Consider the following 24,618-nt stretch of genomic DNA (forward strand, 5'->3'; position numbering starts at 1 on the left):
GATGTGTGGGTGTCGGTGTGTGTGTGTCTGTTGCAGAGAGGGGCACAAATCAGTATGGCAGTGTCCCTCCAGACCATTTTTAAGACCATACATCTTTCTAGGGAATTAGACCCGCGGTGGTGGTGCTGTGGTAGCGTTGTCGCCTCACAGTAAGATGCTGTCCAATTCTATTCTCATCTGGAGCGTCTTCTGTGTGGAGACATTCGTGAATGGGCGTACCTTCGTTGAAGGGTGTGCGTCAGGCCTGGCAAGCCAGTACGTAAAAATCAACTTCAATCATTAGCTGGCCGGAGTTCCGCTGTGGCGACCCCTAACCGGGAAAAGCTGAAATACACAAACATCATTCTAGGGAATTGTATTTTATAAAACGGAGGGTAAGTGTTGCATAAAGTATCAGTGTATGAAATGTGTGGATTCCCCCCAAACAATTTTCTGGTTTGTTTTCCTTTAAGGTACAACTGCTAAACTCTGTGCTTGGGGGCAAGATGCGTTTGGGTTAGTCTCTCTAGTTGTCTCAGATGTCATCTTCACCCTATTGTTCCACTTTTTAATAGGCATTACCTGAATGAGATGCAAGTTCATTACTGTTATTTTATAGGGACTTAGATGCATTTGATTTTGCATTATTAATGCTGCTACCCTTTACTGTGTCCAAAAAAATTATACATTGGGGATTACCATAGCTTGGGTTAGAAAACATCTTGTGGCTTGTCCTTCTGTATACTCTGATGTATCCTAGTCCCTAATTTTTTATTTATTTTATTTTTTTAAAGAGTTGTAGCTCCTTTTGTTTTGCATATAGTTTACTTAAGTTCGTGGAACACATTTACAGCATCTTTCATTTTCTTAGTTGGTTGAGTCACTTCCTAGTACATCAGCACCATTGTTTTATTTTAGTATCTGAATTGAACAGTTAGCATTGGGCTGCCTAGTTTGACTTGTGTTGGAGAAACTGGCAAGTCACATTTGATTACCTTTCATCAGTAATAAGGCATTGTGGGGAAATGGGTGTCTTTCAAATAGTCATACTCTTAATAATGCCTTCACAGTGTTTTTTTTTCCTCTTGCCTTTAAAGTAGGGTTTCTTTTAAGATAAAATGATGACTTGCGGAGATGTGCATCTTGGAACATGAATAAAAATGTTGGTATTCTTGTCTTAAGCATTGGCTAAATATCGGCAGCACAGACTCCATTGGTGTAGGGTGATAAAGCCCTGTTGCATGTGATAGTGGGCAGGAGAACAGTGGTTAGGCTTGTCCTGCTGTTGTCTTTTTTTTTTTTGTACTGCAGAAGGGTGGGCAGTGCATGTCTGGACATGGTTTCCGTAGTTCAGTTGGCATACACTGGGGATTATGTGATGTGTGCGGTCTACAGGAGACATCCGATTTGATATATGCAAAAGTTTGGATGTACATCACAAGGGCACATTGCATGCCTTGGATGTGAACAGGTATGTGCAAGGGGCAGTAGGACTTTGATGATCCAATACTGGCAGCTGTGTGCACAGGCTCGAGTTAAGCCCTTGGGAACAAATTGGCCATAGGGTATTTGCCCAGGGGCATTAACTGGTTTTGTAGAACAGCTGAGAAGGGTGGTAGTTGATAGTTGGTAAGGAGGATTGGACCAAAAAAATGCATTTCATTAAGAAGGCACCTGTTATGTATTTTCTATCCACTTATGCAGTTTCGTTACAGCATTTTTACACACAGGCATCTGTTACTCGTTTGTAAATCGAAGACCGTTTTTCTCTTGGATTTTTGACTTAGTGCAGCTTCATCATCAAGTTTTTCTGGAGGTGTACACACTCTTAGGAGTCCCAGTGCAGTGTGTCCAAGAGTAAAACACCTCATCACAATGATTAGTGACTGTTTGTTTTTAAATGTAGTGTTGAAGAGGAATGGTACACAAACTATAGAGCACAGTAAGGCATGTAAATCTGGATAGAAAGCTGTGCAATATCGTGTTCGCATTCGTGTGTGTGCGAGTGACTAGATAGTATAACCATTGAACACTTCTTGCCACTTTTGTGAAAGTCACTGCTGTTTTGGGTACTTTCATCCAAACTGCAAACTGTTAGTCTTCCAGTTGTGCAGCAACAAAGCTGTGCAGTGTTTTAACTTACAATCACAGAAACTGAACACTAAAAAGATGTCATGCCACACTTTATTTGGGTTTATGCAGTACCTTGTCTTCTCCTTGTGGAAGAGAGAAGGGTCTGGTTATACTTAGTGGGTTAATTGAGGGCTCTTTCTGTACTTTGTTTTAAATTGCATTGAGCCATACAGCAACAGGTGACCACACAAAAGTATATGTTTGGTAACAGACTGAGGTCGTATGAGAAGCTGGGCTGATAACTAGATGGTATCTTGAATGTTCTCCAGGTAGGAATAGTGGTATGGTGTCATGGATGTTCTCCAGCTAGGAATAATGGAAGTATGACCAGTCTAAAACTTTGTTTATTGCCCCTGAAAGTGTGACCTATACCATAGTCCAGTTTTAGTTGTTTCTGTTGACTTGATAGAAGGTGAGTAGAACTGTATTTGACTGCTCCTATTAATGTTTTTATTGATATTTCCATGCCACTCTTCTGAAGTGCACCGAATACAAATTTAATATCTGGTGCTGGTTCTTTGGGCTAAGATAAAATAAAAAATTTTAATTGGAAATTGCATATTTTTTTACCGTTTTGTAGGTTGTACAGGAGCACAGGTTGAAGAAATATGGAGCTTGGATTCGGAAAATTTTGAAAAATTAAAGTAAGTCTGTCTTTTGTGTTCATGGACATTTTCTTTTGAGTGAGTAGGTAAGTTGTAAATAAGATTAGTGTAATGTGCTTTGTGCTCTAGAGCCAAATTGTGGCTATTTTATTTTAATTTTACGGCATTTGAAAAGTCAATTCTGTAAAAGCTTGATAAAATACTGATATGTTCTACCTACCACAGTTAATATATTGGAAAAGCAGATTTTGAAATTGGAATATTTTACTTGCAGTGTTCAGATAGAAAATGTGAGCATGTTGAAGTTACATGCATTGCTAATTATTGTAACAGAGTTTTCAGAGAAATAGGGGCGGCCGCAGTGGTGCAGTTGTTAGCATTGCCGCCTCACAGCAAGAGGTTCTCTGGTTCGGTCCTCGGCTGGGGTGCCTTCTGTGCGGAGTCTGCATGTCCTCCCTGTTGTCGCGTGGGTTTCCTCCGGGTGCTCTGGTTTCTTCCCACATCTCAAAGACATGCTGTAGGTGGTTTGGACACTCTAAATTGGCCCTAGGTGTGAGTGCGTGCGTGCATGTTTGTGCCTTCTGTGGAAGGTTCTTTGCCGGGCTGGCAACTCAACACTGTAAAATTCCACTGCCAATCATGAGCGGACAGGTGATCAGTTCTAGTTGTGCTGTGCTTAAAGACACAGAGCGGATGCGACTCGTGTTCCAGTTTTATGGATTATCTGTTTTCAGGAACTAACAGGACCATTGTCATCGGGTGTTGAGACTGCTGGTTTGCAAAAGATTCCTTGTCTAATTCCACCATTGTGATATAGTGTGGGGTGTGATGCATTATCTGTCTGGCCCATTCCCACTTCTGCATTTTACAGAGGCATCTTGGTGCCCCCAGCCTCCTTCTGTTATAACATTGTCAGCTGTGCATCAGGGAACACACTTGCCTTTGGTACAGAAGGCTGTGGATTTTATTCCCACACCAGGTAGATGGATTGCTGACACTGCAGTGTAGCATATAGGGGGGTGCTTTACTCAAGAATGTGTTGCCCTACAGATGAGACGTTAAACCAAGGTCCCATCTGCCTGAGTTGTTTGTAGCTCTGATGGATGTAAGATTCTGCAGCACCTGTCAAAAAGAGTAAGGGGAGGTTCCTCAGTGCCTTGATCATATTTTTATTGGGTCCCAATTCACCCCTTCGCCAAAGTGGCTGACAGAGGCATCTGCTACAGAGCTGTACTCCCATGGTCAGTTTTAGTCCTCCATGTGTGCTGAAGGAGATAATTGTCACCAGCTTTAGAAGATTAACAGCAGAACACAGGGTACAAGCTTAATGTCATGCAAGTCTGTGCTTTTATGGTAATAATCAGCCAGGTGAATCCACCTTGTTCTCCCCTCAGGATGTGTGAGCCAGCATTGGCAGCATACTCCCACCCCACTCCCCTTACACCTGGCTGTACAGTGCTGAACCACTACTCAAATGCAAATCATCTGGGTCTTGGTTATGAGTTTATCACTCTGTGCCAGAGAACTCTCTCTTCCTTGCTTTTTCCCATACTCTTCATATCCCAGCTGAACAATTTTGTAATGTTTTGTTACTGTTTGTCTAACATTGTAACTGCCTTTGTAGTGCTTCCTTTGACAAACCTGGATCATTCTGGAGGTACAGTAAATGCTTGTTTTCCTTCAGATTAGGAATTTGGCCTGGGGACTACATTGGCAGATAAGTGAATGATTTTTTCTAACTTAGAATTCAGATCTCTGAATTGTCTCCTGTAGTTGAGGTAGTAAATGCAGAAGTTTTCTTTGTTTGTGGAGAAGCCGATGTTCTTCGTTTTCCATTGCTGCAGTCCTTACTATTGGGGTATAGTCCGCGTCCAGTCGGCCCGAATACCAGAGTATAAGGCTGACGTCGGTCAGGGCGCATTAGACTGACGTCAGTACGTCAGGGTACTAATGCGCATGACCGACGTCATATCCTCAGTCTTTTTTGCCGCATGGTCCGATGCAGAAGCAGTTTTGCGAGTGCAGGTTGGCGTTCTGAAATATTTCCGAAACCGGAGTTTCAGACCGAAACAGAGTTGGCTAAGTACCCGTTGGGGAACATTTTGGTTTTTCTTGCCTCAGTATTTTACGGATGTCAGAAAAAGTGAATAACTGTATTTCTTGTGGGAAACAGATACCTCATAGGGATTACCATACCTTGTGTATACCTTGTTTAGGGCCTGAGCACGACGTTGTTGGTTGCCGCTCTTGTGCTAGGTTTAACAAACGCACTATTAAGAGGAGGTTAGACTGTGCCAGGTTAGTGTTTGGGAAGCGTTGCAATTATAAAATGCCAGCCGGATGCTCCGACGCCCGCTTCATCCAAGAAGCGCAAGGACAAAACAGTGAAGCCTAGGGTTGATGAACCGGCAGTCCCGGACGTCGGTTCTTTAGAAGGCTCAGTGGAGCCAGAGGTTTTGCCAGGAGTTTCCATGGAGTCTCAGGCAGAAACTTTACTGTTACAGGATGTGCCTTCTCAGGAGGTAGGCCAGGCTGAGGGGGCTTCTCAGGTAACTGTTCTTCCCTCTCTTCCCAAGGTAGTTAGAGCCTCTCCTTCTGTTGCCAAAACTTCTTTGAGAGGTAGGCCTAGTTCAGCTTCAGTGGGGGCTTCTCCTAGCATTTCGGGTTCTGTACCTAAGAAACATATGCTTAAAATGGCAGAAGATTTGATTACTATGATTAGAGGTTCTATGCCCCGCCTGATAAGAGGCCTAGGGTGGAACCGAGTTTGATAGTTTTGAACAGTGTTCAGAGGCTTCAGAGTCTTCTGGAAGACTTGCAGGAGTATCCTACTTATTCTGATTCTGATGTGGATGATTCCACTCCTACAGCTTCTCCTCCTGAGGATTTCTCATTTTCAGAGACTCTGCATTCCATGAGGGAGCACTTTAAATGGGAAGGCCAGGATTACTCTGATTCCAGGAAAAGGCTTAGGGAATTCTTGTTTTGCCCCAGCATAGGCCCTTAGCTATTCCTCCTGTGTTGAATGTGGTGGAAGATGTTTTGCAGAGGCTTCCTGAATCCTGACTCTTTGCCTCCTGCTCCTGTTAAGCCTGATAGGTATTATAGGGTGCCGCTCATAAGTATTTGTTTAAGAGTCCTAGGGCGGACCCAGAAACTATTTCTCAAGGGCCTAAAGGTGTTAAGGCTTCTGTGGTTAAAAATCCTGTTCCCACTGATAAAGAGGCAAGGGCCTTGGATAGGTGGGGAAAGAAAGTGTATACTTCTTCCACTCTAGCCATGAGAGCGTTGAATTGTCAGTTTCACATGCTAAAATATCAGAATTATCTCCTTTCACAATTAAAATCTAAGGTGGATGCTTTGGCGGAAGGTATTGAGTGTAAAGAGTTGCTGGACTTGGTTCATGTGTCTGAGCAAGTGGGTAAGCATTCTTTGCAATGTGGTTTTGATGCTGTACAGGCCTCCTCGAGGGTGGCTGCTACTAGTTCTGTTCTTCGCAGGCATGCCTGGTTGAAGGATCAGAATTTAGCTGAGCATGTTAAGACAAGAATTTTGGATGCTCCTTTACAGTCTGATGTGTTGTTTGGATCGCCTGTGGAAGCAGTTTTAAAGAAAATGGAGGACAAAGCTAAGTCTATGCAAACTGTTAAAGATTTTTGCAGGTGCAGCCACCAAGTTTAGTAGAAATTGGCCTGCTAAGGGGTGGACATATCCTGCTTATGATTCCCAGTCTAGGGGTAGGTCTAGACGTGGTAGGGGCAGGGCTCAAGGTTCTTTAGGCCTAGAACAGGGAGTTCACCTGCTCAGACTTCTGGTGAGGGCAGGGGTCAGTCCTTAAACAGACCCAATGACCTGTCTTTTCAGCTGCCAGTAGATTCTCGTCTGGCAGCTCCTTTGGGAGGAAGACTGTCTCTTTTCAAAGAAAATTGGGATTTAATTACTCAAGACAAATGGGTGTTGGATATCATTCACCACGGTTACAGATTTTATTTCCATACAATGCCCCCTTTCATAGGCATGCCAGACGTTCCTCCTCCACAAAGAAAGGAGGCTCACAAGCAAGTTTCTCAGTTACTCCAGATGGGGGCCATTCAGCCAGTCCCTGTATCAGAAAGGGGCCTAGGATTTTATTCTCACCTGTTCCTAGTACCAAAGAAGGGGAACACGTGGAGACCAATTTTGGATTTATCTCTCCTCAACACTTTTCTGGACATTCCCAAGTTCAAGATGTTGACGTTACAACAGCTTTTACCTCTGCTGGGCAAAGATCACTGGATGGTAACTTTAGATCTCAAGGAAGCTTACCTTCATGTGCCTATAAGGCTAAGTTGCAGGAAGTATCTGCGGTTTCGAGCTGGAAATTCTCATTATCAGTTCTCTGCATTGCCCTTTGGCTTATCTACTGCCCAGAGTATTCACAAAGGTTCTGGCTCCAGTGATAGCTTACTTCAGGCTTCAAGGAATTCAAATCTATCCTTACTTGGACGACTGCCTGATTCTGGCTCAAGAAAAGGAAGACCTTCTACAGCATCTGGAATATGTTATAGCAGTGCTAAGATGCCTAGGGTATTCTGTGAACGAAATAAAGTCCAGTCTAGTACCCTCTCAAGACATGTGCTTTCTGGGTGTGAGACTGAATACAGCAGCCCAGATGGCCTTTTAACCCCGGACAAACAAAAGAGTCTGTCACTTTACTTCCATCAACTATCTCATCAGTCCGTGCTGACTGCAAGGACAGTCCTTCAAGCATTAGGGTTCATGGCATCTTGTATTCTGGTGCTTCCCAATGCCAAACTGCATATGAGGAAGCTACAATGGTATCTCAAAATGTATGGACACAGCACTGCCAGGATTTGGACACTGTCATTCAAATAATACCTTGCCTTCAAAAAGAATTCTTGTGGTGGGCTCAGGAATGTCACCTAAACAAGGGACTCTCTGTGACCCGGCCAGAAGTCAGATTTTAACGACAGATGCCTCGGACATTGCTTGGGGAGCTCATCTAAATGGAAAGTGGATACAAGACAAGTGGCCTGCCAGACTACAGCATCTACATATCAACATGAAGGAGATGTTAGCAGTCCAGTTTGCATTAATGGCTTTCAAGGAGTTACTTCTTCCAGGGCAGGTGTTGATTCTAACAGACAACACAACTGTCATGTGGTACATCAACAAGCAAGGGGTAACACATTCTTATCCTCTATGCAGGCAAGCAATGATTTTATGGGACACTGCGCTAAGCTTGCAACTAACTCTTCAGGCAAGGTTTCTGCCAGGAGCACAGAACTCCTTAGCAGATGTGTTAAGCAGACAAATCATGGATCCCGTGGAAACTGGATCTTCATGTATTTCAGAAATTGACAGTGTCATGGGGAACTCCAGACATAGATCTGTTCGCTTCTCCACTAAACCACCAGCTGCCAAAGTATTGCACAAAGGGGTTTCATCACACAGCTTGGAAAGTGGATGCTCTGTCTTTCAGTTGGAAAAACCTTCATGTGTATGCCTTTCCACCTCTGCCTCTTCTTCCAAAGGTACTATTAAAGGTCAGACAAGACAGGCCAAGGATGATTTTGATAGCTCCAGATTGGCCTCGGCAACACTGGTACCCACTACTACGGAGTCTGGTAAAGAAGCCTCCATGGCCTTTACCTCTGATTCCTCATCTGTTATCTCAGAAGGACGGTCATCTGCTCAATGTCAAGCTTCACTCTCTTCATCTAACAGCCTGGCATATTCTGTGTTGAAACACAGCAGGTCTCAACTTCCTCAACAAGTTTTAAATGTGATTATGGAAGCTAGAAGACCTAGTACAAGGAGAGTGTAGAAAAATGGAAGAGATTTTTATTTTGGAGTACAGCAAAGAATTTGGAGATTTCTGAGCCTAATTTGAGTGTGGCTCTTCAATATCTTACTGAGTTATTGGACAAAGGTTTGTCCTTCTCTTCCATTAAGATTCATGCTGCAGCAATTTCAGCTCACTATGATTGTGACCCACCTTTGTTTTCGCATCCTTTGTTCAAGCAGTTTCTTAGAGGGGCAAAGAATATAAGACCCCAGAGCTCCTACTCCTGCTTGGGATCTCAATTTTGTGTTGGAAAAACTTACTCTACAACCTTTTGAGCCTGCAGCTACTGCTGAATTGAAATACTTGTCATGGAAGACTGCTTTTCTGTTGGCTATTACTTCTGCAAGAAGGGTGTCTGAGTTGCAGGCCCTTATGGCAGTAGAGCCCTTTTTGATTTTCCATAGGGATAGGGTATCATTACGCACTAATCCTTCCTTTATGCCTAAGGTGGTTTCTAGTGTGGCTTTAAACCAAACTATTCATTTGCCTACGTTTTATGCAGACCCTCAAAATAAAGGGGAAAAGATTTTGCACACTTTAGATGTACACAGGCAATTGCGTTATTATTTAAGCAGGACTAAGGCTTTTAGGCAGTCTCAGCAGTTGTTTGTTTCTTTTGCTTTGAGTTCACAGGGCAAGCCTGTGTCAAAACAAACTATTTCTAGGTGGATTGGCTTTTGCATTGCATTTTGTTATTCCCATCATGGCAAGGAGATTCCAGCTGGGATTAGGCCTCATTCCACTAGGGCTACTGCCACTTCAACAGCATTTCTAAGGGGGGTGGCAACTAAGGATATTTTGGAAGCAGCTACTTGGAGTTCAGTGCATACTTTCTCTAAGCATTATCACCTTCCTATCTACTCTAAGTCTAGGGCTGGTTTTGCCACAGCTGTTTTGCAAGGCATGTTGTCAGCTCCTACTTCTTTATGATTTGCCAGCCTCCCTTACCTCTGCTTTGGGATTCTACCAATAGTAAGGACTGCAGCAATGGAAAGCGAAGAACATAGTACAGTTTTGTACCTACCATAAATGTAGATGTTCGAGGATTCCATTGCTGCAGTCCAATTTACCCTCCCTCCTTCCCCTCTGTGTTTAGGGGTGGTTGTGTAGGTGAGTTTACATGCTTCTATTTTTGTATATATTCTTGTATATATTGTACATGTTTTTGGTGCAGGTATTTTGGGACTTGTCTTTTTAGGGTCTTCTGACATCTGGGGCAAGAAAAGACTGAGGATATGACGTCGGTCATGCGCATTAGTACCCTGACGTACTGACGTCAGTCTAATGCGCCCTGACCGACGTCAGCCTTATACTCTGGTATTCGGGCCGACTGGACGCGGACTATACCCCAATAGTAAGGACTGCAGCAATGGAATCCTCGAACATCTACATTTATGGTAGGTACAAAACTGTACTTTATGTCCTTTGCTGTGATTGTGTATGCATGAAATGAGGCTAACCAATGATGTACAGAAAAGGGCTACTATTAAATACAAAGAAGTGTAGCATTGTTGCATTTGGTAGATCTCAGCTTAAATTTCTGCCATAGCTTGTACCTCATTCCAGGCTGATGGGGGATTTTTGCACTTGGGTTGACAACATATTCTCTGTTTTTCTCTCCCCATCAAGTAGATAGAAATTCCTTATTGTTAGCACAACTGATAACTCCCACTTGGATAAGGTGCCTTTATTTTGTCCCACTATTCTCCATTTTAGTTGGACCATTTATACAGTACAGTGCTCCCCTTGGTATGTACTTGTATAGACACCTCACACTGCTAGGAAGGCCCCAGCCTTCTTAACCATGAAGATTACTGGTCTAAAAACCCTGGATGTCCAAGACGAGCTTGAAGCCCCATCTCTGTACTCTCTCTTATAGATTCCTAAGTGGGTGCTTTCTATTCTATCAAGGGTCGAACCCTCCTTGAGCTTTTACAATTCTGTACTAATATGAGAGCTAAGGAATGGAATCCCTCTTCTAGCAAATAAGATGCTGTTGGGACAGATGCATTACCCGGCGTTTACCGCATCCCAGGAATATAAACTGCCTTTATACATTAAAACGGAGTGGCACTTGCTTTCTTTAAGACTAACCTTGATGATCCTATAAACAGTGATGTATTCAAACATGTATTATGATAAGTTACCTACACAAATGTACTTTCTGGAGCCTGCTGTATTCTGCAGGGACATCAGTGATGTAGTTACAGACTTCCAAAAATGAGAACCTGGTTTTCCCGTATTCCTTTCCTTTTGTTTTGTTATTGATTATTTATCTTAAGGAGCCCTCGGTGGCTTATTTTGTTCCCTTCCATGAGACTTCAACTGAATTTGGTAGTCCTTTTAAATTGTGGATCTCCTCTTCTATATCACATGGCTATCTTTGTTGACCTAGCTATTCTGAGCTCTCATCTGAAGGGGGGTTAGAGGTCGCTTTTTTTAAAATTTATTTATATATTTTGCTTGTATGTTTTGGTGTGCGTGTGTCTTTCTTTCTTTCTTTCTTTCTTTCTTTTTTTTCTTCTAAAGAAACATCTTTATTAAAATTGTCACGTATGACATGGGCAGTCATACATTTATATACCTAACAAGTCACGTTGACAATTTCAGTTTAGTTGAACCACAGTTGGTTCTCCACTTTAAGTAATTGGTCTCCATGTTTGATAGACTTACTGAATTAGTGATCATTCTAATTAAAGATAATGAAAGGACATTATAGACCCTTTTGCTGACATTAAAAAATTTGATTTTATTTGTAGAGATTTTGTATTTAGTTATTATATGAATGAGTATAATGCTGTTTTTCCTCGTATAGACAATGTGATTCAGTAGTAGACACCAGAGAAATTGAAATACTATTATATTTATTTTATTTTATTTTACATTTGTTGACCGGGCTAGTCTAACTGGATATATGTCCATTTTCAGTAGAGGCCCGGGGAGAAAAGCTCCAACTAATGAAAGAACCTGTCTATAGATGTACAGAAATTTAGAATACAGGTAAAATTATACAAAAAATACTAAAAAAACATTTTTTCAAAGTGATCACACATTTACGAGTATGTGGAAACAAAAATGCAAATTACTGGACTTGAATTAGTGCAGTTATTGAGGAGGTTACTAATAAATTGTTGAGTAAGGATAATAACTAACACTATACAGAATAGAACGTAAAATAAGAAAGGAAGATGTAAAGGAGGAAAGAGGGTGGATGAGTACTTGTTTGAGTAGTAAGACGAGTTCAGATTTTAAGAATAAAGTAGTAGATAGGATTATGATGGAGAGGTAGAGTTGTAGTTGTTCAGTTGGGATTATTACAGAGAAATGTAGGATATGATGAGTCAAGTAATTAGAGCATTGTTGGACAATCGGGTTTAGTACAAATGCACATCCAGTGTGAATAGAGGAAGGACTTGAGTTTCATTTTAAACTGAGAGATAGAGGGAAGTAGGTTCCATTTTTTTCCAACTGTGTTAGCAAATAGTCACCAGCTCTATTGTTTGATTTATTTATTTTTACAAGAACTTTTTGGGAAGATCTTAGGGATTTTAGGTTGTAGTAGGGGTGCATAAGGTTAAAAAGAATGGGTGTCTTGGTAGGTTGTTAAAGTATTTTGTGGGCAATGGTCAGTTGGTTAAGTTTGAGCTGCTGCTGTAATTCAAGCCAGCCTAGAAGCTTTAGATTGATACAGTGGTGCGTTCTGAAGGGTTTGCCTGTGGCAAACCTGACTATGCTGTTGTAGGAGTTTTCTAGTTTTTGAAGGTTGTTCTTTGACAGATTTGTATAAATAGGTGAGGCATAGAGAAGGGTAGAGATTAGTTGGGAGTGGGCAATAGTTTTTCTGGTTGTAGGAGTGAGGAAAGGCTTGATCCTATAAAGAGAACCTATTTTTTTATTAATAGTTTTCAAAGTATTATTGATGTGAGTGTCGAAGGTAAGGTTATTGTCAATGGTGATACCTAGCAGTTTGGTAGTAGGATCTTGGGATATGAGAGTACCATTGTTGGATGTTAGAGTCAAGTCAATAGAGGGAGATTTGCTGGTAGGTGTAAAAAGGAGAAGTTTAGTTTTTTTAGGATTTAATAGAAGACAGCGATTTGAGAACCAAATTTCAACAGAATTAAATACCTCTTGCGTAAGGGAGTGGAGTTTGGATAAGGATGTGGCTGAGCAGATAAGAGTAGAGTCCTCAGCGTACTGTATACATGTGGCTTGGGGAGTAACTAGGTGAAGGTCATTGATGAATATAGAAAACAGGAGAGGGCCCAGTATGGATCCCTGAGGGACACCAATATTAACTGGTAGGTGGGTAGACAGAATGGAGTTCCAGAGCACTGCTTGATATCTTATTTAAGTAGGACTGGAACCATTTTATGGCCAGCGTATCAAGTGACAGAGATTTAAGAATGTGTAAAAGTATGTTGTGATTTACCATGTCAAAAGCCTTAGACAGGTCAATGAAGAGTGCAGAGGAAAGCATGTTAAGGTTCCGTTTTTTGTTGATGGTGTCTGTAAAGGAAAGAAGGGCTGCAGGTTGTGCTTTGGGAAGGTCTGAAACCGTGTTGGGAGTTTGAAAGTAGGTTATTCAGGAGGAGGTGGTCTAATAATTGCCTATGGATACATCTTTCCATTATCTTAGATAAAGGAGAAAGTATGGCAATAAAACGATAGTTGGAGAGTTCAGCGGAATCGCCGCCTTTATGAAGGGGAATAATATAGGAGACTTTCCAATGTTTGGGGATGTATCCTTCAGTAATAGTTCTATTGATGAGGATGGATATGGGGTAGGCAATAGACTTAGCAGCTAACTAAGTATTCGGCGGGTAGTTGATCAGCCAAAGGTGTGCATGGTTTTAATTTTTGGATGAGGGTGAGAATAAATGCTGTTAGGACAGGTTGGAAGGTAAATGGAGGAGGTGGGTTAGAGTCCAATTGGATACAGCTACAGTTAGAGGAGAAAGCTGACAGGCAAGAGTTTGAATAGCTTTTGTGAAAGGTATTAAAGGCATCAGCAATCTGTTTAGGGTTATCTTTGTCAGTGCCTTGTGGGTTAGGTGTGATCGATTGGCCAGGATGTAATAGTTTATTGATACTAGCCCAGAACTTTTTTGGATTATTATGGTGGGTCTGCTGAGATTGAAGGAAATAGTTTTTCTTATTGGACAGTATAGCTTTTTTTCTAATTTTTCAGTTGTTTGTAGTATTGGTGATATATAGGGTTTTTAGTTAAAAGCGACTTTTTCCAGTATTTATTTCTGAGATTGATTTTTTGCTTAGTTTCTTTAGAAAGCCAAGGAGCGGATTTGGTTCTTATTCTGATAAGAGCGGGCAGGGGCATGGTGGTTGAGTGTCAAGGAAGTTAGCATTAAAGTAGTCAACCGCTTTATCAAGAGAAAGGTGTTTTAAGGGGGACCAATTACGTGTTCGAAGTTCAAGTAGGAATAGGTCCAAGTTAAAGTTTTTCTTGGTTCTGATTGTCCTAAATGTCGGTCGAGTAGGAGGATTGGTTTTGAGTCTGATAATGTAAGTTAGAGAGTGATCGCTTATTTTGTCTGGGAGGGTACTAGAGTTGTAGGTTTGGGGCTGATTATTAATGAGAATCCAATCTAAGGTGCTTTCTTTCTTATTGGACTTGTTTATTCTAGTAGGGGAGTTAATAGTTTGTGTAAACCCAGAGAGGTTAATATGACTAGTAGGAAAGTTGTTGCAACAATTCCAATCAATGTTGAAATCGCCAAGGACTATGGTTTCTTGGGGGCGGCTTTGAGATGACCAACAGAGGATATCTTCAGTAGTAGAGATGTTATTACCTGGAGGAACATGGATACAAATAATATAGATAGATTTGACTGAGTTGATCTGAAGTTTGGAAATGAATATCTCAGCATTGGATTCCTGAGGAGGTTTTTGGTTGAGTATAGTTAATTCCAAATCAGATTTGTAAAGAACTGCTACTCCGCCACCTTTCCTAGTTAAGCGGTCTAGACGTAATATGTTTAACCAGGTGGGGTAATTTCATTATCTTTGGTTGAAGGTTTTAACCAAGTTTCAGTAAGACAAAATATTTCAGAGGAGTATAGTTCCAAGAGAGCATGGATTTGTGTAATTTTATTATTAATGCTACGTGTATTGAGGTGAGCTATTAAGAGTGAGTTGGGTGTTTTTTTGAGTAGGGGGGTGGTAGGGAGGATTGGGTAGTTAAGCTGAGTGGTAGTGGAGGTGGTTGGGCCAGGGTTTGGGTGAATATCACCATCCTTTAGGGAGAGGAGGAGTGTTAGATAACTAGAAGTAGTATATTTACTGAGAAGAAATGGATATCTTTTGGTAGAAGGGAAGTTATATCTAATGTGGGCTGTTCTATGGTATTTTGGTAGTAGATAGCTGGGTATGGAAGTAATGTTGAAGTGGTTAGTATCAAAGGATGTAGCAGCACATGTGGATTGTTTAGTAGGGAAGAGAAAGTGTGAATATCCTGGTAGTTCATAGGAGGTAAGTAGGTATGCTAAAGTTAATGGTGGTAGAAAAGAGAGTAAGAGTAACATTTGTAAGTGGCCTAGGGAGGAGGGTGTATTTATTGGCATGGTAGATATGGGTAATAACTATAGGTGAAGAGAGAAAGTAGGTGTGGTAGTCAAAGTGAATAGTGTGATTTGAAAGGAATAGGAAGTGGTGGAAGAAAAAATGGCGGGAAAAGAAGGCGATTGATTGATTAATGGAGGTGTGATTGTAGTTGGTGGAATGGAGAAGGGGTGTGGTTGGTTAGGTATACGTGTAGGACCTGTGGGGGTGTGTGGAATTTGGGGGTAGGGGAGCGGAGTGAGCCCGCAGGGCGAATGGAGCGGGTTAGAGCATGTAAAAGAAGAGATCCAGAGACAATCGGAAAGCTGCAGATTGTTGTGGGGCACTAGTTAACTCTAGGTAAGTGGGAAGTTCTTTTGTAATAGGTGGGCTACAGGGGAGAGTTGAGTGGGGAGAGGGAATATAGGAAACAGAGGTGGTAGTAGCAAGTAAGGGGAGGAAAAAGGATGAGCAGAAAAGGTAATAAGGGGTAGAAATACTAGAGAAGAGAGAAGGGGTATAACACAGGCCAACATCTAGATCACAGCAAGCTGACAAGTGGACAAAAGACAAGAAAATATCCCAAGTCGTAATTTCAAGGGAGCGTAGGGTTTATAGTTGGGGGGGCGAGGTGGGACTGGCTGCTGGGAACCGGGTTCAGGAGTGAGAATTTAAACAAATAGTACCTGGTTTGCTTTAGTGATAACGAACAGTTCAGTACACAGTTTGCACAGGGGAACAAACGTCCTTTCTTTACTCCTTTGCAGGGAAGGACTTAAGCACAGAACACAAGTTTCTTTGGGGATGCAGGTTAGATGGTAGGACTTTGGATGGGCGTCCTTATTAACCAGGCAGATAGGTTCTTAAGTTCTGAATGCAGGGAGGAGGATGACAGCTGTGAAGGTTAGTGAGAAAAAAAAAAGTTAAGTGAATGGCCAGCAGTGATTTCAGTATAGAGTATATACAGTTAAGGAAGGAATACAGAGGAAATACAGTGGAAAAAAAAATACATATAGCACATACATTTACTGGAATGGCAACAAACATTCAGGAAGACTAACAATGGCTAGGGCTAACATACTGGAGGTAGTCTACTATTTAGAAGTTAGGAGTATCTACTACTACGAGTCACAATCAGTTTGTTTGGTAGAGTCAGGCAATAAACATGTACAATCATCAATGTCAATTATGTAGACAGTTCTGTTGTACACCCCACAAATCTATTAGGTTATAGGTGTGTATACAGGATGGTAGAAAAATAAACTAAATCAGCAATATACAGCCCAATATACAGCCATTCGGCTATTAATCTATGTATTCAAGCCAGTCTCAGTTCTCAGCAATAAACGGCTGACATAGTCAGTTTAATAATGATATGCATAGGGAAGGCAGTTTTCAGTTGTACTATAAACACCTCATATAAGTCAAACCCTGTCAAGTCTCTTCACAATTGAGTTTAAATAAAAGAGCAGGCTAGTTTCTAGTAGTGTGGGTTTTAACAAGAAAAGTATGTGGACAGTACCACCAGAGGTTAGGAGGAGTCAGTCTAAAGTAATGCTTAATGATAGCACTATGCTAGGGTATAGGTTAGGTCTCAGGGTGGCATTCTGGGAGAGAGGTGTAAGCGCACTCGGGTAGCAGAAATACTGATCAGAAAGGCGGGAGTCCAGTTGCGGTTTGGCAGGGAGAGAGAAAAAAAATAAGAGATAGTGTGTCCTTTACCAAAACTGTTTGTTAGCAATGTTTGTTACCCCCTTAATGGACAGTGCACATTCCTCCTTAGCTGATTCAGTTAATGCACTTGTTCATGATTTTAGTAGTCTTGTAGAATTCCCTCCATTATGTAGATCTTCTAGATCAGCCAGTAGGGAAGGCATTTTTCCCCCTCGCCCTCCTCTGGAGACAATTATGCATACAGGTCACCCTCCTATACCACAGGTGGGAGGGAACAGGAAGAACTACAACTTTAACAACTCCAAAAGTTGGGGGAAGGGATGACAAGAGAAAGGAAGGAAGGGGTATTAGAACCAATGTATTCACAAAATGGAGTGCTTTGTTGTAATGGTTTTAATATTTTCAACTATAGTTGTCTGGAAATTACTCCTGTTAACTTTAAACTATTTCAAAGGGGTCTTACTTTTGTTCCAACTACTAGGTTTGATTTTAACTGTCTTACTGAATTAAGTTAAGTTTTCTTGTGTATAACTTTATTGGTTATGTTTGATGGTGCAAGTGTACATAATAATTTGATCAAATGAAAAAGTATTTACAATCCACCTCCACATCTTTTAATACATTTTATTTCAACAAAAAGGTCTTGCTAACATTTATAATTTTAATAAAGACAGCCATTATTTTCTTGTTGACATTTATAATTTTAACTAGGACGACAATTATTTAAGGCCCAAGAATATGACTGTGGAAGAGAAATATTGGATAACTTTGCATTTAATGGGAATTTTATGAATAATGAAAACAAATAGGGGTGGGGATTGTGATTATGGATTTGTTAGATTATAACAGTAGCTAAAATTTCCACTGTGTTGGTACCTTAAACCTCTTTAATCAGAGGCTACATGGGAGATATGTAAATTACCCTTTAAGGATATCAGGTGTTTCAGCTATTCTGAATGTTCATGACTTTTTTTTGGCAATTCTGAGTGTTCAGGACTTTTTTCTTCTAAAGAAAAAGTCTTTAACATTCAGAATTGCCATTTAGCTGAAACACCTAGGTTCATAAGTTCATAGGCAGGTTACTAGGCTGTCTGCCTGAGGGCATTTATAAGCCTAGCCAGAGTGTGTCTGCTTTTGACGCCCCATTGATCAACTGATCCTCTGTCAAGCAGAGCCAATGAAGTGATATCCTTAAAGGGTAATTTACATATATCCCATGTTGCCTCTGATTCGGGAGGTTTAAGGTACCACACAGTGGAAATTCTAGCTTTGCTAGGTTGATTAATTAGATGGCATGATCACCAAAAATATGGATTTGACTTTTAATCTAATATATCTATAGAAAGCAAACATTTTCAAATTCATACCTTTCACTGACATTTGCAATCCTTTGACTCAAAAGAGAGGTTTGGTTAAAGGGCAATTTGAGCAACTAGCTAGGAAGATCTTGGATGATGACATTTTTAAAACCGAATGTGACATGGCATCTGGAATGCTCTTAGAACAAGGCTACCCTGAGGGCTTCATTAGCTAAAATTAGAAATTAAGTGGTTCGACTTAGCAAGGTTTTGAATCCAGAATATCTCTGTGTGTGTCTTGTCTTTATTGCTAGAAGAACAAGAAGCAGAGTCTCCTGTCTTGCAGCTTACTTTTTGTTGGACAAACTATATGCAGAATATGCTAAGTAGGAAGAAGAAAAAAAATAGTTCCTTTAGGAAGCAGCATTCTGAAGATAGCTTGGTACAGTAGTTAGACTCTCACACCTGCTTCTCAGCATTCCCTGATTACTGGAATAAATGTGTTTCTCTTCTGCCTGGTGCACAATGAATAATAATTTTCCACAAACACTCTTGTTTCCCACTTTCAGTACCCTTGTCCTTCTGCCACAGTTCTGTCAGAATCCACACTTCCTGCTGATACAATTGCATCTTTACTGTTAAAGGTCTAAGTTGCTTTCTCATGTTCAGGTTAGGAGCACGCACACGTGTCCTTTCAATTAACAACTCCTTGTGTGGAATACCAGTCCAGTTGCTTATTTGTGCTTTCATAAAATTAATAGTCTTCCTTCCAACTTCTTGTGTACAGCAGAAAATTTCAGATTTTCCCTACATGCTCTGTCCTCTAATTCATTTATTCTTTGAAACCTCTTTCTAGCAGTCTTGTATTCAGCCAGCCTTTTCTACATTTCAACCTCTGATTTTTGCAGTTTTATCAACTCATTTGAATATCTGTTTAAAATTTCTTCCATTTTCCCAGCCTTTTTGTTATTTGAGTTTGTATACTCCACTGGTGTTTTGTTTATTTTAATTGGCTCTGAGTACATTTGACTTATTTTTCTCTAGGTTACCTTTTTTTCCTCCTCTAGATTACTGGATGTTGCCCCATGTCTTGCACTGCTTTTTGCTGAACAGCTGCAAATTCTTCCCAGTCAGTGTTTTTTTCCTCCATTTTTTATGATTGAGTTTATTTCAGGCTGTGTGAATTTCTTTGTTGCTGGCATCCAGGTAGTGCACTTACTAGCCAGTTACTGAAATTTACCTAAAATATGACTTTACTGGCGCCGTCTTCTCAGTTGGTTTTCGCACTGGCAGAGCTGAAATTAAGCTTTTATTCACTGTGCAACCATCTTGGAAGTCTAGTTTTGTTAAAGTTATTATTGAGGAAAACATTAGACAGTGCTAAAATGTAAATTAGTATGACCAGATGTGTACTGTTACAACCATAAGTATTTTAAGTCTGGATGTGATGCAGATGTGTAAAACATGTCAATTCATGTACACGTGTATATAGTGTGTAGTTGTATATAATTTTATCAAATGTGTGTACATGTATAGTTTAATGTGGTGGGGAATGCACATGCATGCACAGCATACAAATTCTGAGTCCTGGAAATTTTAGTTGTCGTCCTGGAGGCATTATTCACACACTGTAGCAATTGTCCATGAGACTGTACAGTAATGTGGTTTCCATAATTTCTGTAGGGCTGACTTGTCATATTACAGTTACCATATGTTTGTTTATTTCTGAAGAAATTCTCCCACCCATTCTTTGTTCTTTGCAGTCCCATCTTGATTTGAAGTCACCTACCACCCTTGTGGCTAGTATCTCCTATCCATACATATGGCAAAGATGCATATTGGGTAGCTAGAGGAGTAGCTTTCTGGACCACAACACTCCTGCATAGGGGTAAGGGTAAGAAATGGTGTGCAGATGTGATGTGTAGGTATAACAAAACTTTTCAGAGTTCAGTAAAGTATTTGAATGGAGTGGATAAGCCTTGGTAACCAACATAATTTGTGAGCTGTATTAGGAAAGGGGAAAATGAGCAGACTGTCACCACAGGATATTTGTGTGAACAAATTGTCTGGTTAGTAAGAATTGTTTTGTTACTCGTTTGTATTTTAAAACCAGCTTTTCTCTCTCACCAGACCAGTTCATGGATTGATCTTCCTATTTAAGTGGCAGCCAGGTGAAGAACCAGCAGGTTCCATTGTTCAAGACTCCAGACTTGACACGCTTTTCTTTGCCAAGCAGGTAAATCTTGAAGGCTACTTGAAGGCTTGTTTAAAATAGTGCAACTTTTGTTGAACTTAACCTGGAGTAACTGATTCAACTTTTTAAGTGAAATACACTGAATGTTGGGATTGTTTTTAAGTTGGAGATGAAAATGATTTTGCAAGTAGAATATACTAAATGTCAGGATTTTAAATTTGTCTATAGGTCCCTTTTTTCTCCCCCTTGCTCCTTGAGTTGGTAACTTTTCAGTCTTGCGACCACTCTTTTATAATACCTGACGTAGCACAGCCACTGCATGACAGTGTCAGCAGTGGCAGTGAATTGTAAGCTGGTGGCCATTTATCCAATCTGTGACCTGATGCAGTATCATAGTTAGGAGTAATGTGGGATTCCAGAACACTACTTGGTCCCAGAGTTAGTCACTCTCTCTACTGTCTGCCTTCAAATCAGAGCCAGTAAATTGCCACAGGGTATTAGTCTCATTTAGCTGCTATAACCTGAAGATTGACGTTTGTGCAGGTGTGTGTGTGCATGTGTGTATTCTTATTGATTCTCTCTCTCTCTCCACATGTGTTTGTGCGCACACATGTGCGTGCTCTCTTTATATACAGCCAGTATGTACTGGGGGTTAGCCACATCCTCATCCACTGAAGGGATCCTCAACAGTGGCGAAGGGAGAACCACTTGGCAATCTTGGGAGGGGGAATAGGGAGGGTGTCCCTGTTTCAGAATGCTGCGTGTATCCTTGGGAAAGCAGCTCCTGTCATTAGTAACACACATGGCCTCATTTTCTTTTCAAAAAGAAAACGAAAACCAAACATGTATCTCTTACCCCTCGAATTCCTTTGGATTGGATTTTTTTTTTTTTAACTGGGTCTGGCTCAGGAATTAATTCAGGCTGTTAATACTCCATATAAAGTAGTTTCTGGTAAAAGAAAGCAGGATTCCTCTTTTCTGAAGAGCTTCAAGGTTCTAAACAGGAAGACACAGGGACGACATATAATCCCCCCCCCCTCCGATTTCTGATTAAGACTTGGAGAGCTCAGTTTTTGATTCTCCCTGCGGGGATTTCCCTTTCTGTGACTATTGCTTGAATGTGCTATTGTTTTTAGGGGGAGAACACTGAGGCTTCTCATTCCCTCCTAAAATTACTGGGAGTTCTTACATAAGGATTTTGTAGAACGTACACCCAGTCCTCCTGTCCTGCTTTAGTGTGTGTGTGTGTGTGTGTGTGTGTGTGTGTGTGTGTGTGTGTGTGTGTGTGTGTGTGTGTGTGTATGTTAAACTGCCTTCAGTTTTCCTGTAAGTAAGCCTGCTGCCTCTAAAAAGGCAGATAGGATGTATAAAGTTCCTAAACAGTTGTAGTTTTAGTTGATTCCACTGCTGCTAAGCACTTGCTTCATTCCAATGCTACTCTTTCTGATAAGGAGGGGGAAATTATTGATAGGTATGGGGAAAGCATATACTTCTGCAGCTTTTTGAGTTTCAGAATTTTGAATGGTCAGGCTCAAACGTTAAAAGTTTGTTCTATGATAAAACATTTATCATACTTTCGCAACTTATCTGCAGTTTGAGGAAAAATCTGCTTTAAGTAGCTTGCTTTCTACTATCGCACAGATTACTACTCCTAGTAAGTGTGACTCTGATATGCCTTCTAGGGTTATGGCCACTAAAAAGGGCTAGCTGAGCAGAGAATCTCAAGAGATTTCAACCCTCTCTTTCCAAGCTATCCAAGGATTTCTTATTTCCTCATCCAATTTTTGGCAAAATAGTGTCAACAAAAAATCAGGTAAACAGTTAAAAAAAAAAAATGGCAAGTAGGTAAGTCCCAAAATTAATGGCAGTCCAGGTCTGAACTATTGTTTGAGAGACCTTGTGACCCCTCTCACTCTGCCCCCCTCTTTTTTTTCCTTCCAGAAAGTAGTCTTCATTTTTTCTTTTGCAACAGATTGTTTCAGACTAATGGGTTCTGAGTTGATTAGTCTTACAGATAGTGGTGGAAGGAAATTCCTCCCTTCCAGTGGTCATTCTCATCCTCCAGGTCAGAGTCTCATGTTTCAACCTGCTGTCTCAAGGAGTGATAGAACCACTTCCAGCTTCTCAAGGCTGGAGGAGTTTTTATTTAAGGATATTCTTAGTGCCAAAGAAAGAAAATGCTTCTTATACCTGTTCATGATGGTGCCTAAATTCAAAATGCTGTCACTTCACACTCTGTTACCTCTTCCAAGTTTCTTGGCAACACGACTTAAAAATACTCATCACATCCCTTTTCATCCAGACTTCAGGCATTTCTTATGGGTTTGTATGTCTGGATCATATCCGTTCTCTGCCTTACCTTTGGACTATTCATACACTAAGAATGTTCACAAAGTGTCAAAGCTCCAGTTATAGCTCATTGCAGACTACAAGGTATCCACATTATTCCATATGAAGACAGCTTGCTTATCTTTGCATAATACTACAAGGTATCTACATTTTCCATATGTAGATAACTTGCTTATCTTTGCAAAGTCTTTTTCAAAGTGTCAGGAGTCTGTCTTTCTCTGGTGAGAGTTTTCTTACACAAGCTGGAGATTGCATGAGAACATTCAAAAGTGTTTCTTGACTCCTTCACACAAGATTGTTCCTGGGATGCCAGCTAGCAACCAAGTTCAGATTTTCTTCCACTAGAAAAAAATAAATCTTTAGACCTATTTCCAGGGTTTTCCATTCTGACTTTGGCCACTGTGATAGGATACCTCAGGATTTTGGGTCTCATGGTATCTAATTTTCGTGATTCCCCTGGCAAGTCTGCACATGAGAAAGATGCATTGGGATCTGAAATCTTTAGTCCCAGTTACAACACCCCTTCTTTTCAAATCCAAGTGCTGGTCAGCCACCACAGGCACTTAGAACTTTTGCTTGGGGAGCAGTTTCAGGAGGGATAAAGGTGCAAGGTGGTGTGGGACACCAAGGACGGATGCAAGCACAAAAATGTTAAGGTGATGCTTGCCCTGATCAAGGCACTCGACTCTCTGAACCATCTTTGGTCCTTAGGATCTCTTCATGTAGTTAAAGACAATACCACAGTCATGTGCTACGTTAACAAGCAAGGGGGAATTGGGTTGTATCCCCTTTGCAGACAAGCCATGTTAGCTTGGGATATAACTGCGCAGTCATGCTCTACAGGCGGTCCTACATTTCATCAAAGCAAAATTGTGTGATAGACCAGCTTAGCAGGACCATAGCAAGCCTCACAAATGGAAACTAGATTAGGGGGCCTTCCAATGACTTATCCGTATGTGTATAGTTTCTGAACTCTGAACAATTTAGTTGGCAAGATTTTGTTCCAAGACTCAATGCAACAAGGCCTTGAAGATGGATGCCTTTTCTTTTCTTTGGAGAGAAATGTTCCTACATGCTTTTCCACCCTTTCCACTAATATCTAGGGTACTTTTGCAGATTAAGAAGGAATCCCCCAAGATCATTTTGGGGACTCCATTGTGGCTCAGACAACTGTGGTCTCCCTTCTTTTGGAATGGCCAGAGGCAATTACCACAAGCTTCCTCAGAGACTGGATCTACTCGCACAAGAACAGGAATCCCCCAAGATCATTTTGGTGACTCCATTGTGGCCCAGTCAGCTGTGGTCTCCCTTCTTTTGGAATGGCCAGGGGCAATTATCCCAAGCTTCCTTGGAGATTTGGATCTACTCACACAAGAACAGGAGTGCTTGATGCCCTCCTAAATCGGTTTTCAGTTAACTGCCTGGATGATGATAGGGCCTTAATTCCTTTTAGGCACCTGTTTACTGAGGACATGCAGCAGGTACTAATGGAGATAAGAAAGCCTGCTAACTAGATCATCATGTATTAACAAATGGAAAAGGTTTTCTTATTGGTGCCAACAACCTAACCAGTACCATTTGGGGCTAGTTGTTCTCTGGTTTTACAATATTTCTGTGTTGCTATTCTATGGCCTTTCTTACTCATCTGTCAAGGTTCATTTATCGGCCATTTCAGCATGTCTGCCCATGGATGATCCTCCTTCAATGCGGTCTCATTTCAAAATATTCTTGAAAGGGGTTTTGCATGAGAGGCCTCCAGGAGATCTGGTGACCCCTCCTTGGGGTCTTAATTTTGTATTGGAAAAACTTCATTTGAACCAGCTAATGTGGATGACTTTAGGTTCTTAACATGGAAAACAATTTTTTTTTACTGATTTTGCTCCGACCTCTGCAAGAAGGATGTGCGAGTTGCAAGCCCTTATGGTGAGTCAACCCTGTCTTATTTTCCATATAGACAGGATTTCCTCAAACTAATTCTCC

At 41.0% G+C, this 24,618-nt stretch overlaps 1 protein-coding gene across 1 annotated transcript in view; it reads left to right on the forward strand.

Moving 5' to 3' along the window:
• Nucleotides 1-24,618, forward strand: part of UCHL5 (ubiquitin C-terminal hydrolase L5) — a 222,263-nt gene that overhangs the window by 69,704 nt on the left and 127,941 nt on the right. The window contains exons 2-3 of the mRNA XM_044086778.1: nt 2,693-2,756; nt 20,226-20,331. Coding sequence (XP_043942713.1) covers nt 2,693-2,756; nt 20,226-20,331 — 170 coding nt within the window. The remainder of the gene's footprint in view (nt 1-2,692; nt 2,757-20,225; nt 20,332-24,618) is intronic.

This window comes from Protopterus annectens, chromosome 10.part0 (assembly GCF_019279795.1).
Source record: "Protopterus annectens isolate FY-2018-M chromosome 10.part0, PAN1.0, whole genome shotgun sequence".
Lineage (NCBI taxonomy): Eukaryota > Metazoa > Chordata > Ceratodontiformes > Protopteridae > Protopterus > Protopterus annectens.